At 36.7% G+C, this 17,894-nt stretch overlaps 1 protein-coding gene across 2 annotated transcripts in view; it reads left to right on the top strand.

The window, feature by feature from the left end:
- The window catches only part of VWA8 (von Willebrand factor A domain containing 8), a 379,623-nt gene that overhangs the window by 79,975 nt on the left and 281,754 nt on the right, over positions 1–17,894 (top strand). For both annotated transcript variants that reach the window (XM_003913811.3, XM_021929568.2), the window contains 2 exons: positions 533–667; positions 760–837. In XM_003913811.3, coding sequence (XP_003913860.2) covers positions 533–667; positions 760–837 — 213 coding nt within the window. The remainder of the gene's footprint in view (positions 1–532; positions 668–759; positions 838–17,894) is intronic.

Genomic DNA, 17,894 nt, shown 5'->3' with positions numbered 1-17,894 from the left:
TCTGTTAAATGAAAAAATAGTTGCTGCTCTATTGAAATATCAAAAACAGTAAAGAACTAAATTGAGCAAGCTGTTAGTTGGAGGCTTTTAAGTGGCAGTTATATGCTTTAAGTTACTGATATTTTGAGAAAAACATATGCATGTTTTACACACGCATACACACACAAATATATATACATATACACACACACACATATATATATATATATTTTTTGTTTTTTGAGACAGAATCTCTGTTGCTCAGGTCAGAGTGCAGTGGCGCAATCTCGGCTCACTGCAACCTCTGCTTCCCGGGTTCCAGCGATTCTCCTACCTCAGCCCCCTGAGTAGCTGGGATCACAGGTGCGTGCCACCATGCCCAGCTAATTTTTTTTTTGTATCTTGGTAGAGATGGGGTTTCACCATATTGGCCAGGCTGGTCTCGAACTACTGACCTCAAGTGATCCGCCTGCCTTGGCCTCCCAAAGTGTTGGGATTACAGGCATGAGCCACCATGCCCGGCCATGTTATATTGACCTCTCTTTAATTATAGGTGCCAGCTGGGACCAGGCCATTAAGTCAACCTTGTGCATCAGACCGTTTCATACAGACTTTGAGCCATAAGCAGCTACAGGCTGAAATGATGCAGTCTCACATGGTTAAGGATATATGTTTAATTGGAGGGAAGGTAAGAATGACAGTCTCACTGCAGACTTTTAGTTTCCTGGCTTTTGGTTATTTTGACTTACCCACAATGAATAATTGTGTTTCCATTTGTAGGGCTGTGGAAAAACAGTGATCGCCAAGAACTTTGCTGATACCTTAGGATACAACATAGAACCTATTATGCTCTATCAGGTACAGTGTTCATTTTTAGCTGCACTTGGACTATAAGCATATATCCTTAGCCCATCGGCAGAATTTATGGATATGTTCTTGTTATGACTCTTTTTTTTAATGTAGGTAAAGGACCAAAATAGTAATCAAATTATTCCAAGTAAAGTGCAATTATAATTATTTGGAGCTTTTGAAAGTACATTCTAGGATATTTGATGTGCACAACATATCAGGGGCTGTTTTTCAGAGAGATTTATTTTCCGGAGACCTGGAAGGGTAGGGGAAAAGGAGAGGTGAAGAGAGGTTGATTAATAGTTATAAAAATACAGGTAGGTGGGAGAAATAAGATCTAGTGTTTGATAAATAAGTAGAATGACTACAGTAGACAATAATCTATTGTATATTTTAAAATAGCTAGTAGTTAATAATTCAAATGTTCCAGCATAAAGAAAAGATAAATGTATGAGATAATCGACACCTTAATTACCCTAATTTTTTATTTCACATTATATGAATGTATCAAAATATCACATATACTCTGAAAATATGTACATATATTATGTGTCAATTAAAAAGTGAGATTCATTTTATGTGCATGTCCCCACACAGAATACATTTACTGGTAATTTGGAAATCGAAACAAAATAGGTTTCAGCTGCAGTGGGAGCTAATTATGTATTCACTGAATAGATTATTTTTTAAATGGTGACAAAATATGTATAACATAAACTTTACCACATTAGCCTTTTTTTTTTTTTTTTTTTTTTTTTTTTTTTTTGAGATGGAGTTTCGCCCTTTTGCCCAGGCTGGAGTGCAATGGCACAATCTCGGCTCTCTGCACTCTCCGCCCACCCCGGGTTCAAGTGATTCTCCTGCCTCAGCCTCCTCAGTAGCTGGGATTACAGGCACCCGCCACCATGACTGGCTAATTTTTTTTGTATTTTAGTAGAGACAGGGTTTTGCCATGTACAATTCACTGGCAGTAAGTACATTCACAATGTTGTGTAACCATTACCACTTGCTTTTTCCAGAACTTTTTCATTATCCTAAACAAAAACTCTGTACTTGTTAAACAGTAGCTCTCAGTTTTTCTTTCCCTCTCAGACCCTGGTAAACTCTACTTTCTGTCCCTGTAAATTTGCCTATTCTAGGTACCTCATATAAATGGAATCATAATTTTTGTCCTTCTTGTTTAGTTTATTTTACTTATCATAATGTTTTCAAGGTTTATCTGTGTTGTTGCGTATATCAGAATTTCATCCCTTATTAGGGCAGAGTCATATTCTGTTGTATGTCGATACCACTCTTTGTTTCTCCATTGGTCTGTTGATGGACACTTGGGGTTGTTTCCTTTACACTATTGTAACCTTTTGGCTATAGTAAGTAATTCTGCTGTGAACAGTGGTGTACAAGTAGGTATTTGAGTCCCTGCTTTCAGTTTTTTAAGGTATATACCTAGGAATGGAATTATTGGATCATATGATAATTCTGTGTTTAATTTTTTAAGGAGCCAATAAACTATTTTCCATAGCAGCTACACCATTTTCATTCCCACCAACAATGCACAATGGTTTCAATTATTCTACATTCTCCCTAACACTTTTTTTTCTTTTTTCCTTTTTTTTTTTTTAAGTCATTATCCTAATGGCTGTGAAGTGGTAATTCACTGTGGTTTTGATTTGCAGCTCTCTAATGACTACTGATGCTAAGCATCTTTTTCATGTACTTACTGGCTATTTGTATATCTTCTTTGGAGAAATACCTATTTGAAACTCTTACCCATGTCTAACTTATTTATTTTTTTCTCTTGATTTTTATTTTAGATTTGGGGGTACATGTGCAGGTCACAATTTACATGGGTAAATTGTATGTCACTGAGGTTTGGTGTATAAATGATCCCGTCACCCAGGCAGTGAGCATAGTATCTGATAGTTTTTCAATGCACAGCCCTCTCTCAAGTAGTCCCTATTGTCTGTTGTTCCCATCTTTATGTCCATGTGTACTCAATGTTTAGCTCCCACTTATGAGAACATGCAGCTTTGACTTTTTGTTCTTGTGTTAGTTCACATAGGATAATGTCCTCTAGCTACTTCCATGTTGCTGCAAAGGACATGATTTTGTTCCTTTTTATGGCTGCATGGTTTTCCATGGTGTATCTATGCCACGTTTTCTTCATCTAGTCCACTGTTGGTGGGCACCTAGGCTGATTCCATGTCTTTGCTGTTGTATATAGTGTTTGTATTAGTCAGAGTTCCCTAGAGGGACAGAACTAATAGGATACACACACACACACACACACACACACACACACACACACACACACAAAAATAGGAGATATATATATATATATAAAAGTGTGTATAGATATACACACACACTAATAATAGATATACACACACACATATATATACACATACATCTATATATACACACACACACATACATATATATATATGAAGAGGAGTTTATTAAGTACTAACTTGCACCATTACAAGGTCCCACAATAGGCTGTCTGCAAGCTTGAGGAGCAAGGAGAGCCAGTCTGAGTCTCAAAACTGAAGAATTTGGACTCTGATGTTTGAGGGCAGGAAGCATCCAACACACGAGAAAGATGTAGGCTGGGAGACTAGACCCATCTTGCCTTTCCTGTTTTTCTGCCTGCTTTATATTCGCTGGCAGCTGGTTAGATGGTGCCCATCAGATTAAGGGTGGGTCTACCTTCCCCAGCCCACTGACTCAGATGTTTTATCTCCTTTGGTAACACCCTCACAGATGCACCCAGGATCAATACTTTGCATCCTTCAATCTAATCAAGTTGACACTCAGTATTAACCATCACAGTGCTGCAATGAACATATGTGTAGAACAATTTATTTTCATTTAGTGTATACTTCGTAAGGGGATTGCTAGGTCAAATGGTCGTTCTGTTTTAAGTTCTTTGAGGAGTCTCCAAACTGCTTTCCACAGTGGCTGAACTAATTTACATAGCTGCCAGCATTGGGTGAGTGTTCCCTTTTCTCCACAACCTCGCCAATATCTGTTATTTTTTGACTTTTTAATAATAGCCGTTCTGACTGGTGTGAGATGGTATTCATTGTGATTTTGATTTGCATTTCTCTAATGATAGTGTTGATGAGCCTTTTTAAAATATATTTGTTGGCTGCATGTATGTCTTCTTTTGAGAAATGTCTGCTCTTGCCCTTTGCCAATTTTTTAAATGGGGTTGTTTTTTCTTTGTTGAATTGTTCTTTTTGTTATTAGACCCTTGTCATATGCATGTTTGTGAATATTTTCTCCCATTCTGGAGGTTGTCTGCTTACATTGCTGATAGTTTCTTTTGCTGTTCAGAAGCTTTTTAGTTTAATTAGGTCTCACTTGTCAATTTTTGGTTTTGTTGCAAGTTCTTTTGTGGTCTTAGTCATAAATTCTTTGCCAAGGCCCATATTCAGAATAGTATGTCAGAATAGATTTTCTTCTAGGTTTTTATAGTTTTAGGTCTTAGATTTAAGTCTTTAACCTATTTTGAAGTAATTTTTGTATATGGTAAAAGGATCAGGTCCAGTTTCAATCCTGTGCCTATGGCTAGCCAGTTATCCCAGCACCATTTATTGAATAGGGAGTCCTTGCCCTGTTGTGTGTTCTTGTTGACTCTGTCAAAGATCTGGTGGTTGTAGGTATGTGGCTTTATTTCTGGGATCCCCTTCCCATTTCATTGGTCTAGGTATCTGTTTTCGTACCAGTATCATGCTGCTTTGGTTACTGTGGCTTTGTAGTGTAGTTTGAAGGCAGGTAGCATGATGCCTCAGGTTTTGTTGTTTTTGCTAAGGATTGCATTGGCGATTCAGGCTGTTTTTTGAATCTATGTGAATTTTAGAATAGTTTTTTCTAATTCTGTGAAAAATGATGTTGGTAGTTTGATAGAAATAGCATTTAATCCGTAAATTGCTTTGGGCAGTATGGCCATTTTAACAACTGTAATTCTCAGGAGCACAGCATTTTTTTTCACTTGTTTGTTTAATCTCTGATTTCTTTCAGCAGTGTTTTGTAGTTCTTGTTGTAGAGAAAAGATCTTTTACTTTCTTGGGTAGCTGTATTCCTAGGTATTTTATTCTTTCTGTGGCTGTTGTAAATGGGATTGTGTTCTTGATTTGGCTTTCAGTTTGGATGTTATTGGTGTATACAAATGCTACTGATTTTTGTACCTTGACTTTGTATCCTGAAACTTTACGGTAGTCACTTAGTACTTTTAGGAGCCTTTTGGTGGAGTCTATAGGGTTTTTTAGGCATAGAATCATATAATCTGTAAAGAGAGATAGCTTGACTTCCCCTTTTCCTATTTTTATTTCTTGGTCTTGCCTGATTGCTCTGGCTAGGACTTCTAGTACTATGTTGAATAGGAATGGTGAGAGTGGACATCCTTGTCTTATTCCAGTTGTTAAAGAGAATGCTTCTAGCATTTTCCTGTTCAGTACGATGTAGGCTGTGGTCCTTACTCATGTTTTAATTGATTTTTTATTTTTTTTAATGGACTTTTTGTTGTTGAGTTGTAGGAGTGTTTTAATGTATTCTGGGTATAGAATTCGTTCTCCACATATATGATTTTCTTTTTTTGAGATGGAGTCTCGCACTGTCACCTGGGCTGGTGTGCAATGGCGCAGTCTTGGCTCACTGCAACCTGCGCCTCCCAGGTTCATGTGATTCTCCTGCCTCAGCCTCCTGAGTAGCTGGGATTACAATTGCACATCACTACACCTGGCTAATTTTTTGTATTTTTAGTAGAGACAGGGTTTCACTATGGTGGCCAGGCTGGTCTCGAACTCCTGACCTTGTGATCCGCACCCCGTGGCCTCCCAAAATGCTGGGATTACAGGCGTGAGCCACCCCACCCGGCCATGATTTTCAAACATTTTAATTCCTTCTGTGGGTTTTCTTTTCACCATTTTAATAATAGGATTTTATACATCTTTTGATGTACAAAATGTTTAAATTTTGTTGAAGTCCAATTTATCATTTTTCTTTTGTTACCTGTGTTGTTGGTGTTATAATTAAGGAATCATCGTAACATCCAATGTCATGAATTTCCCCCTATGTTTTCTTCTAAGAATTTTACAGTTTTAGGTCTTACTTTTAGGTGTCTAATTCTTTCTGAATTAATTTTTGTACATAATGTAAGGTAAGGGTCCAGCTTCAACTTTTGCGTGTGAATATCCAGTTTTCCCAGCACCAATGTTGAAAAGATTGTACTTTCCCCATTGGATGGACTTAGTACTCTTATTAAGAATCATTTGACCATATCTGCAAGGATTTACTTCTGGGCTCTCTATTCTATTCTATTGGCCCATATGTGTGTCCTTATGCAAGTATTACACTGTTTTGATCATGGTCGTTTTATAGTAAATTTTGGAATCAGTAAGTATATGGCTTCCAAATTTGTTTTTCCTTGCCAGGATTACAGAGTCCCTTGAGATTCCATATGAATTTTAGGATGGATTTTTCTATTTCTTCAGGAAAAAAAAATGCCATTGAGATTTTTATAGAAATTGTGTTTAATCTATAGATCACTTTGAGTAGTACTGTCATCTTAATAAGCATAAATCTTCCAATCCATGAACATGAATGTTTTTTCATTTATTTATGTCGTCTTTAATTTCTTTCTGTAATGTTTTATAGTTTTCAATGTACAAGTCTTTTGTCTCTCTACTTGTTTTTGAATAGATTATTTTGGTGGGTTTACATATATAATATGGTAATAAGAGAAACTTACAGCTAGTGTTCTTACAGAATGAATTTTTCTGTCTTTTTTTAATAATCTCATCTGAGACATTTTTATCATGCTAATTTAAAAAATTCTATATGTCAGTATTTGCTTATGATAGCTTATTATAGCAAAAGAGTCTCTTTATTGTTTGAATGACTTTGGAAATAAATGTGATACTGTTTACTTACATTTTAGGACAACTTTTGTGTTTTTAGTTTGGTTTTTTGATTCCACTTTTTTATTGTTTCTGACACTAAATATATTTATATTTAAAATGTTCTTTTATTCTGAAAAATGACATTTAAACCAGTTAGTTGTTGTGACCTTAGATCATAGAAAATTTTGCTAGTTGCTCATATTTCAAATGATTCTATTGAGATTCCTTCCCTGCTGCTTTAAGGCATTTTGTGCCTATTGATTGAATTGGCCAGAGTTTGGAAGGAAGTGCAACTATATGTTACCAGTAACTTTTCGGCTACAAATAGAAGAGTCTACTGTAAATGTATACATGAGAATTCTCCCCGAAATTGATTTTTTTTTCTTTCTTTTGGGTAATTTAATTCATTCCGAGCATCAAGGTACCATTTAGGATTTTGAGTTGCTTGAAAATAGTTTTGGAAGCAAAAGAGAAAATATTCCATCTTCATATAAAACTATGGTGGATTTGTATCTCTATTATTTTGTATAGTTTTCATTGTCATATTTCAAGAAAGACAGGTAAAGGTAGGTAAGAAAGGAGGTAAAGGTAGTTAAAATAATTAACTGATTAAAGGACTTAAAAGGTTCAAATATTTACTAAGACTCTCTATTATCTTAAAAGATGAACTCTACGAAGGAGCGTATGATCCAAGTTTATGAAATTGTAAAGGATATGAGTTAAAGTGAAGAGATTTAGATTAGTAGAGATAACCTGATTCTTGAAAGATAAACATGTAGGGAACAGAAAATAAATTTCTACATTTTATAGCAGGTGGCACATTTTAGAACCCACAGAAAATAAATTTTGAAATGAGTTCTTATAAATTGATTCTGGGCCTACTAGATTTTTTAAGGGAAATAATAGTATTTGTGAGGATATATCTGTCTCTAACTAAATTTATGGAAGATACAATGGAGGAAACCCTGCCTTCCTACATAATCACTTCTCTTGGTGTCTTTGTCAGAGATCAAAAGATAGATGGTAGGCTCAGTATGCTCGTTCATGTGTCCATACCTTTCCATAGCTCGCAGCAGAAATTATCTTAGTATGGCAGTTTATCATCTCACCAACCCGTTAACCATCAACCTTCTGATTTCCAATGAAAATGCTTTTCTACCAACAATAGGGGATGCCCCCCTCCAGAATTATTAATATATTTTGCAAAACAAGTTAATGTTTATTCTAAATATCTTACGTTTCCACTTGGAGGTCATAAGCATAATTTACCTTTTCATGTGCCATTGCTTTGAAATCATATGGAGAAGATCTTGAAGAAAAAATATTAATTTCCTTTTTGAGACCATCTTCATTTGCTATTATTTATATAATTATGTATAACATGAATATTTTCTTCACATTAAAATAAAAAATCTCATTCTAATGAAAACTGGAAATAATTTATTTGTCATCAATTTTTCCAGACAGTACTGTTTCTGTATCAGGTTTTTGTAGTTTTATACTGTATGTTTGAGCTATGAAATTTACGTTCACTTCATGCTGCTGTTCTTTAAAAGATTAACCAAACGAAAGATTATGTGTATATCTAATAATTCAGATCTCGTAGCTACACTGGAAGGCCTCCCAAAGTATCCTGCCATTGAGGATGCTATCTTGATATGTAGAAGAATTAGTTTAAGAGTCTGAGAATAGATTTTCTCCTGTATTTCTAGAGAGTGACAATAAACTCACCAAAACATTATTTTATTTTAATGTTTTTTGGTTTCCTGTTCAGTTTATTAATGTATGGATGGACAAGTGTAGGAAGATGCTACAGTTAAAGTTGATGGCAGGCCTTTCTATTTCCTGATACACTTTTGAGTTACAAACTCAGTGTCTTCTAGTTTCTGTCACAGAATAAGGTCATTTAGTCATGTCTTATCAATCCTCGCTCTGAAAAATACAGATGATGATAATTGAAAGGCACATAAGTTTCCTGTAAAAACATTTACCCATCCTTTGTACATATCCTGTCAACCTTTTAGATGTCCTGCAAAGATTGGGAAATAGTAGAGATAAGCAAACTAGGCACATTTTCTGAAAACTCCTTTTCTTTTTTCCCATTTTGCTTTTCTGCTCATTAATTTCTAGAGAAAATGTTTAGAGAAAAGAGTTTCCTAGAAGTATAGACTTCGGAAAGGGATAGAGAAATATAATAACTGTAATATGTTTTGGAGGTGAATTTGTTTCTTTTGCTGTATAGCTTCTTTCCATGGATAATCAGTTGCTTTTTGTTATAGAAACCAAGCCCCTGAGATCAAATATAAGACTCCTCTGTGAGACACAGGAATTAATAAACTTAAAGAATGAATTTGGTTTGTATAATAATATAGTGCACATTGATGAAAAAGTTCCAGAGGTTTGATACAACATAGAGAATTTAGTGGGAAAAAGTAGATACATCATTTGTTTTCCTAGATGTGGAGACTTCCCTGTTATTTGTACATGTATAAAGCTACACTTAATCTGTGGTTTTTGCCTTATTTTTAGACTTGATTATTTTTAGAACTGCATTTCATATGAAGTAAAAGGAAAACAGAGCTTTAACACAGATTTGAGGCAGTACGTAAAGTAAGTTTTATAATAGGCTATAAAAGTCATAAATCATTTGGCTCAAGTGTTAGGTCAGATTCTTTTAACTGATTTTTTTTTTTTTAAGGGTTGAACCAGTGATTTCATAGTGTTGAAGAAGTACAAGTTATTCTTTTCCTTCACAACCAGATAAGGGCATATTTCCACATAGCTTTCTACATCATCATAAATACACTAGATCTGAGATCTTTTCCTTCTGATCAAGTGCTAGTTAGATTAAACACCAAGTCAAATTTCATCTAAAATTTAAGTGCGCATAAGTTTATGGGACTTTTAGTGAAAATAATTATGGTTTAAAATATGTTGAGATCTTAGGATCATCATTGACTCCTTAGCTAAGTTTTTCTTTCTATAGCTAAACTCAGACCAAATCCTTTCCCCTCTCTTCCATCTAATCTACAATCCCCACTTCTTGTTTATCCAAATATGGTGGAAATATTTTTATTCTTTTATTCTCTCTCCTTTGTTTTTATTGCTCTATGTCTTGGATTCATTGCTGTGCCCCTTACCTTTGCCTTGACTTTGTGCTTTTCTCTTATGAAGATTTCAAGACATTTGTATTCAGTTAAGTGTTCTTTATTCAACGTTGGACCTTGGAGGCTGACTTTTTTGAGACATGTTTTTGCTCTGTCCACCAGACTGGAGTGCAGTGGCGCAGTCACAGCTCACTGCAGCTTCAAACATGTGTTCTTAAGTCATCCTCCCACCTCGGCCTCCTGAAGCTCTGGGATTACAAGTGTGAAGTACCCTGCCCAGCCGAGGCTGATTTTTCACGTGATTCTCTAGCTCATCTTGTTTTCTTGCTTTTTTATTTTACTACAATCTGTCATCCATCCTGTCTTCTTAGTTTTTTTTTTTTCCACAAGGAATAGCTCTTGCCATGCTATGAATTTATTTACTTCAACTCCTTCAGATTTCTTTTATTATAAAGTTTATTTTTCAAGAACCATGTATACTGTTGATCACATCAGAACTTTAAAATGGTTGACTCTGGCAATCCTTTTCAAATCCCAGGCTTACCAAGGCTTCTGTTTTTGTTTTTTGTTTTGTTTTTTTTTGTTGTTTTTTTTTGTTTTTTGTTTTTTGAGACGGAGTCTCACTCTGTCGCCCAGACTGAAGTACAGTGGCACAATCTTGGTTAACTGCAACCTCTGCCTCCTGGGTTCAAGTGATTCTCCTGCCTCAGCCTCCTGAGTAGCTGGATTATAGGCCCACACCACCATACCTGGCTAATTTTTGTATTTTTAGTAGAGACAGGGTTTTGCCATGTTGGCCAAGCTGGTCTTGAACTCCTGACCTCAGGTGATCCCCCCCACCTCAGCCTCTCAAAGTGGTGGAATTACAGGCATGAGCCACTGCTCCTGGCCCAGTTTCTCTTTAATAATCATATTGCTTTGTCTCCTGCCTCTTTTATGTAGAATATTTTAAATTTAAAATACATTCCAACTTATCAGACTATAAACTTTAGTGCCTGTATTAGGATTTCCTAGAGAAACAGAACCTATAGAGATTTTTTGTAAGAAATTGGTGTGTGAGATTATGGAGGCTGAGAACTCCCATGATCTGCCATCTGCAAGCTGGAGAGCCAGGAAAGTGGTGGTGTGGTGGTGTAGTTCTAAGAGGAGCCTGAAGGGCTGAGAACCAAGAGAGCCAATGGTGTAAGTTCCAGTCTGAGTAAGGAAGACTAATATCCCAGCTCAATAACACATAGAGAAAGCAAACACTGCCTCCCAAAGTGATGAGATTATAGGCATGAGCCACTATGCCTGGCCAACAAGTAAGATTTTTGAATGCGAATGGAACAAAATGATAATATTACCATATATCAGGGTTGACAAACTTTTTCTGTAAAGTGCCAGATAGAAAATATTTTTAGGCTTTGTGGATCATGAAGTCTTTGTTAAAACTTCTCAACTCTGCTATTATAGTAGAAAAGCAGACAAAAGCAGTACATCAGTGTATGAGTGTAGCTGTGTTCCATCTTATCACATTTTTGGTGGGATTTTTAAAGTCACGTTTACTGAGGTATGATTCATACATAGTAAAATTCAGTCCATTTTGACAAACACATTTGGTAGTAGGGCCAGTACCACAATTGAGAGATAGGGCATTTCCATCACCTTGAACAATTCCCTTGTTCCCTTGTATAGTCCACCTAAACCCAGCCCGTGGCAACCACTGTTTTCTATCCCCATTAGTCTTGCTTTTCTAGAATGTCATATTAATGGGATTATACATTATGTGCCTTTCACATCTGGTTTCTTTCACTTACATAATACATTTGAGAGTCATCTATGTTGTTGCATGTATCAGTAGTTTGTTCCTTTTAATTGCTGAGTGCCTTATCACATTTTAATTTGTATTTATATCAGTATTTCTATTTCTTCTACAGTAACTTTCTTTTTTCTTCTACTTCTTATTCCTTATACAGACACACACACACACACACACACACACACATATATTATATATATATTTCAACCCGTGGTGGGCCATTGGGTGGGTTGGTGGGTTCCTTGCTGCTGCCAACAGCCAAGCCATGGGCTACAGTAGCTTTATTTCTGGTGCTCAGCCCTTCTCACTGAGTTTGCCAACACTAGCTTTCTAAGCTTTCCACTCGTTTCCGGGTTGGGATCTGCCCATTCCATCCTTACAATACTGATTTTTGTTCTAATTTCCCCCCTACTTTACATTTTTAAATCACGACTCACAGTTTGCTAGATAATATTGAAGTTATGCTGTTTAGCACACAGTGCTCTTTTTTATCTGGCCCCTGTAAGACCTCAACTGTGCAACTAACATTTACCTTATAACTCCAGCCTTAAGGGATGACTTGCAGTTTCCCCAGCATGACTTGCTGCCTACCACTCCGTGCTTTCTTGCACTGTTCATGCTGCCTGAACCACCCCTCGGAGCTTGTGGGCCAATTTGCTAACTCTTTAAAACTTAGCTCCACTGCCTGCTCTGAATTTCTGTAAATCTTAATTTTATATGTACTCCTTCTTTGTTTCAGCATCACTTAATGGCCTTTTTCATGGCACTTATCATTTCTGTACTATAATACCTACTGTATTCCACTGGCTTCAAGATGCACTCAATTGTAAGATGCACAACTAAGAGAAAAAGTACTTCAAATTAAATTATGATATAAGACTTTATCACTTAGAATTTTCATAGTTTTCTTAAAGACCTCTTCCAGACTTAATTTAGATTATATATCTCCTGTGCATGCAGAAAAAGGAAAATATGAATATAATAGGAAAAAATATATAAAATAAAAAAACATAATTTATAAATAAATATAAAAATATAAATATTTAAAGAAGAACTAAAACCAAAACTTTTCAAACTCTAAAAAATTGAAAAAGAGGGAATACTTTCAGACTCATTTTGTGAATCCATTATTATTACCCTGATACCAAAGCCAGACAAGCACACTACAAGAAAAGAAAATTACAGACCAATATCCGTGATGACCACAGATGCAAAACATAATAAAGGCCATATATGACAAGGCCACAGCTAACATTATGCTCAATGGTAAAAAGCTGAAAGCTTTTCCTCTAAGATCAGGAACAAGTCAAGGATGCCCACTGTCACCACGCTATTCAATGTACTATTGAAAGTCCCAGCTAAAGCAATTAGGCAAGAAAAATAAATAAAATGTACCCAAATCAGAAAAGATGGAGTAAAATTTTTTTCTATTTCCAAATGACATGATCTTATATACAGAAAACACTAAAGATACCACCCAAAGCAATATACAAATTCAATGCAATCAATCTCTACCGAAATTCCAATGACATTTTTCACAAAAATGGAAAAAATACTAAAATTCATATGGAACCCCAAAATACCTCAAATAGCCAAAGCAATCTTGAGAAACAACATTGGAGCACCACACTACCTGATTTCAAAATATTCTACAAAGGAATAGTAATCAAAATAACATAGTAGTGGCATTAAAAACAAACATATAGACGAATGGAACCAGAATAGAGAGCCCAGAAATAATATACTATTAATGGTCAATTAATTTTCAACAAAAGAGCCAGAAAACTCAATGGGGAAAGGATAGTCTTTTCAATAAATGGTAGTGGGAAAATTGTATATCCATATGCAGAACAATGATATTAGACCTTTATCTCATACCATATACAAAAATCAACTAAGAATGGATTAAATACATAAATGTAAGACTGAAACTATAAAACTACTAGAAGAAAAGATGGGGGAAAAGCTTGCAGATACTGGTCTGGGTAACAATATTTTGGGATGATACGAAAAGCAAAAATGGATAAATGAGATTGCATCAAACTTAAAAAGCTTCTGTACAGCAAAGGAAACAATCAACAGAGTAAAGAGTCAATCTACAAAATAGGAGAAAATATTTGCAAACCATAGCTGACAAGGAGTTAATTTCTAAACTGTAAAAGGAACTTAACTTAGTAACAATAAAACAACCCAGTATGAAATGGGCAAAGAACCTGAATAGACATTTCTCAGGCACTTTAAAATATACTTGTTGGACATACAAATGGCTAACAGATATATATAAAAAGTGGTCAACATCACTAATCATCAGATAAATGCAAATTAAAACCACAATTAAATATTGCTTTACACCTGTTAGAGTGACTAATATCAAAAAGATAAAAGGTAATAAATGTTGGTGAGCATGTGGAGAAGAAATGCTTGTATGTTGTTGGTGAGAATGTAGATTAGTACATACATTATAGAAAATAATATGGAGGGTCCTCAAAAATTAAAAACTACCACATGATCCAGCAGTCCCACTTCTGGGTATATATACAAAGGAAATAAAGTCAGTATCTTAAAGCAATATCTATGCTCCTATGTTCATTGTAGCATATTCATAATAGCCAAGATAGGTAATTAACATGTGTTCATTAACAAATGAATAAAGAAAATATGCAGTATATATAGAATGAATTATTATTCAGCCTTTAAAAAGAAGGAAATCCTTTCTGTATTAATCTGTTTTCACACTGCTGATAAAGACACATCCGAGACTGGGAAGAAAAAGGTTTAATTGTACAGTTCCACATGACTGGGGAAGCTTCAGACTCATGGCGGGAGGCGAAAGGCACCTCTTACATCACCGCAGCAAGAGAAAATGAGGAAGAAGCGAAAGTGGAAACCCCTGATAAACCCATCAGATCTCATGAGACTTGTTCACTACCACAAGAACAGCACGAGAAAGACCAAACTCCATGATTCAATTACTTCCCAGTGAGTCCCTCCCACAACACGTGGGAATTCTGGGAGACACAATTCAAGTTGAGATTTGAATGGGCACACAGCCAAACCATATCACTGTCATTTGCAACAATATGAATAAACCTGGAGGACATTATGCTAAGTGAAATAAGCCAGCCACTGAAAAGCAAACACTACATTGTCTCACTTATATGTGAAATCTCAAAAATCAAACTCATAGAATCTGGTGGGGTCTTTCATTTGGCTTGCTGCTGGAGTCCTTAGGTGGACTGGCCTGGTGCCTGACTCTGCAGAGAGTAGAGTGGTGGTTGTCAGGGACTGGGGAATGGGAAAAAGGGGAAAGCGTTTGTCAAAGGGTACAAAGTTTCAGTTAGGCAGAATGAATAAGTTCTCAAGATCTAATGTACATCATAATGATTATAGGTGATAATGCTGTATTGTGTACTTAAAAATTCCTAAGACAGTAGACCTGAAATGTTCTTACCACAAAAAATATGTAACTATGGTTTCTCTTTGTTGAGCTTTTCACTTTGTTTATATATTGTTTTCCTGATATCATTTAGTAGCTTGTGTTGTCTTTAGCTCACTGTTTCTTTAAGACCATCATTTTGAATACTTTGTCAGGTAGTTCATAGGTCTCCATTCGTTTAGTGTCAGTTTCTCGTGCTTTATTTTGTTCTTCTGGTGGTTTTGATGCCCTGATTGTTAATGGTCCTCATGGGCTTGCATTGGTGTCTGTGCATTTGAGGAAGTGGATATCCAGTCTTTATAGACTGGCCTTGATAGAGAAAGCTTTTTACCAGCCACCCCAGCCAGACATTCTGGGCAGACCATCTGGTGGGATCTTCCGTTTGACTTGCTGCTGGAGTCCTTAGGTGGACTGCCCTGGTGCCTGACTCTGCAGGTGAGTGGGCCTGCCAACTAAGTCTCTGAGGGTGGCTCTGAAGCCTGAGTTCATGGAGAACAGCCTGAACTTGGGTTGGTGGGACCTAACATGGTGCTATGGCAGACCTTGAGGCTGAGTCTTCAGGGTCCACGTCCACTGTGGCACTATGGTGGTCCTGGAACCAGGGTCCATGGGTGTGAGCTGGGTCCTGGTCCCTGAGTCTAGGGGACTGCCTGATACCAGGGCCTGCTGGGCTGGGCCTGGTGACTGGGTCCACAGGAAACTACATTATAGTATGTACTTGGCTCCTTATTTAATTAAAGTGTACTTTTTTAGTAATGGATAACATCTTTTGTGTTAACAAACTTAATTATCGTGAGATATTTATTAGATTTATAAAAACACAATAGGAGGCCTTTGGGCATATGTATAAAAATAAACATTACAGTAAAGCCAAATCCATTAGTCCGAGAAAGAAAACAAAAGTAAAGTGACCCAAGGAATCCCACCAAATAAGGAACTCCAGTCTGAAAAGTATTTCTTTTACTATTCTTGATGATCATGAAGTTGAAGAACATAGAAACTTCAAATTTGGGAACTCTGCATGGAGTAACTCCAGACATAAGGACATTATGTAATGAAGTCATAGTCCTGTTGGTAGCAACACATTGTTGTGTTTGATCATCTCCATTAGGCAGCACTTCTGTTTTCTCTCTTTCTTTCTTTCTTTCTTTCTTTTTTTTTTGAGACAGAGTCTTACTCTGTCACCCAGGCTGGAGTACAGTGGTACGATCTTGGCTCACTGCAACCTCTGCCGCCCAGGTTCAAGCGATTCTCCTGCTTCAGCTTCCCGAGTAGCTGGGATTACAGGCGTCTGCCACTGCGCCTGGCTAATTTTTGTATATTTAGTAGACCCTATTGGTCAGGCTGGTTTTGAACTCCTGACCTCATGATCCACCCGCCTCAGCTCCCAAAGTGCTGGGATTGCAGGCGTGAGCCACCGCGCCTGGCCTATGCACTTCTGTTTGCAATGTACTTTACAGTAATTTTGATTAGGAGTCTTAGGGAAATCTTTTAAGGGTCCTCAGGATTTTATAGTCATTGAAGACCACTGCAAATGTGAGGAGTTTGCCAAAGGTTAGTGACGTTAGTGATGAAGTTACATATCTTATAGATGTATCTATATATCCTTATGATCCATCCTTGTGGGAAATATATTGAAAAAGAAAATAATGAAGGGTATAACTTTGATTTGATTTTATTATTTATAAATATTTGCAAGTAGAATGTATTTTGTGAACTTATTTTTTTTTCCTGGAAATGAAAAGTAAATATATGGTTTTCAGTTTTATGACCTAGTTGCCTTTTATGATTCTTAAATGCTTAGTTTTGTGTTCTTCCTCTGTTAAAGAAAACCCTAGTTATTCAGGATCCACATCACTTTCTGAATGCATAGAACTTTATTGCTGATTTTAAAGCCAGTCTCATAGTAGAAACAAGGCTGTTTGAAGTGGAAGCCATTAGGCAGAACCGCAGAGATAGAGCCAAAAATAACAGAGAAGGAAAAGGCAATGTTTAACAGAGCTCAACTCATGCCTCCAGGAATGCAGAGTTGAAGTATCTTGGGATTTGAGTTGGTGGAAGCTGCTAAAATCCTGATTTTACACTCTATTGACTGCTGTTAAAAGGTTAACAATTTAAAGAGGGGCCTTAGCCAGCCCAGCTCCTCTGATGCTTCATGTTTATTTCTAGTAGCTCCCATAAGCTCTCCCAGATTTAAGTAGCTGCAGGCAGGGAGCCTCTGCAGGAGAGGAGTGATAGTCACTATGCTGTCACATAGGTGGGAAGGTTGCCCTGTGTATTTCTGTCACACTGCTATGAAGAAATACCCAAGACTAGTTAATTTTAAAGGAAAGATGTTTAATTGACTCACAGATCTGCATTGCTGGGGAAGCCTCAGGAAACTTACAGTCATGGTGGAAGGAAAGGAGAAGCAGGCACCTTCTTCACTGGGTGGCAGGAGGGAGTTGAGTGCAAGCAGGGGAAATGCCAGATGCTTATGAAGCCATCAGATCTCGTGAGAACTCACTCACTATCACAAGAACAGCATAGGGGAAACCACCCCCATGATCCAGTCATCTCTGTCTGGTTCCGCCCGTGACACATGGGGATTATGGGGATTATAATTCTAGGTGAGATTCGGGTGGGGACACAGCCAAGCCATATCACCCTGAGAGTTCGACCAGCACATGTCTTTAATCTTAGCAAACCTTTTTCTATGTTGCTTCAAGTGAGAGACTCCTCATTTCTTAGTAACTCTCCCTGAATCCATTGGATTCTTTTCTATTTCCCAGCTAGTGAACAAATGTTTGGCTTCCTGCTGCACAGTATCTCCCATGGAGTAG

Source organism: Papio anubis, chromosome 15 (assembly GCF_008728515.1).
Source record: "Papio anubis isolate 15944 chromosome 15, Panubis1.0, whole genome shotgun sequence".
Classification (NCBI taxonomy): Eukaryota; Metazoa; Chordata; class Mammalia; order Primates; family Cercopithecidae; genus Papio; species Papio anubis.
Note: the sequence above shows the minus strand (reverse complement) of the source record. Positions and strands in the feature narration are given on the sequence as shown.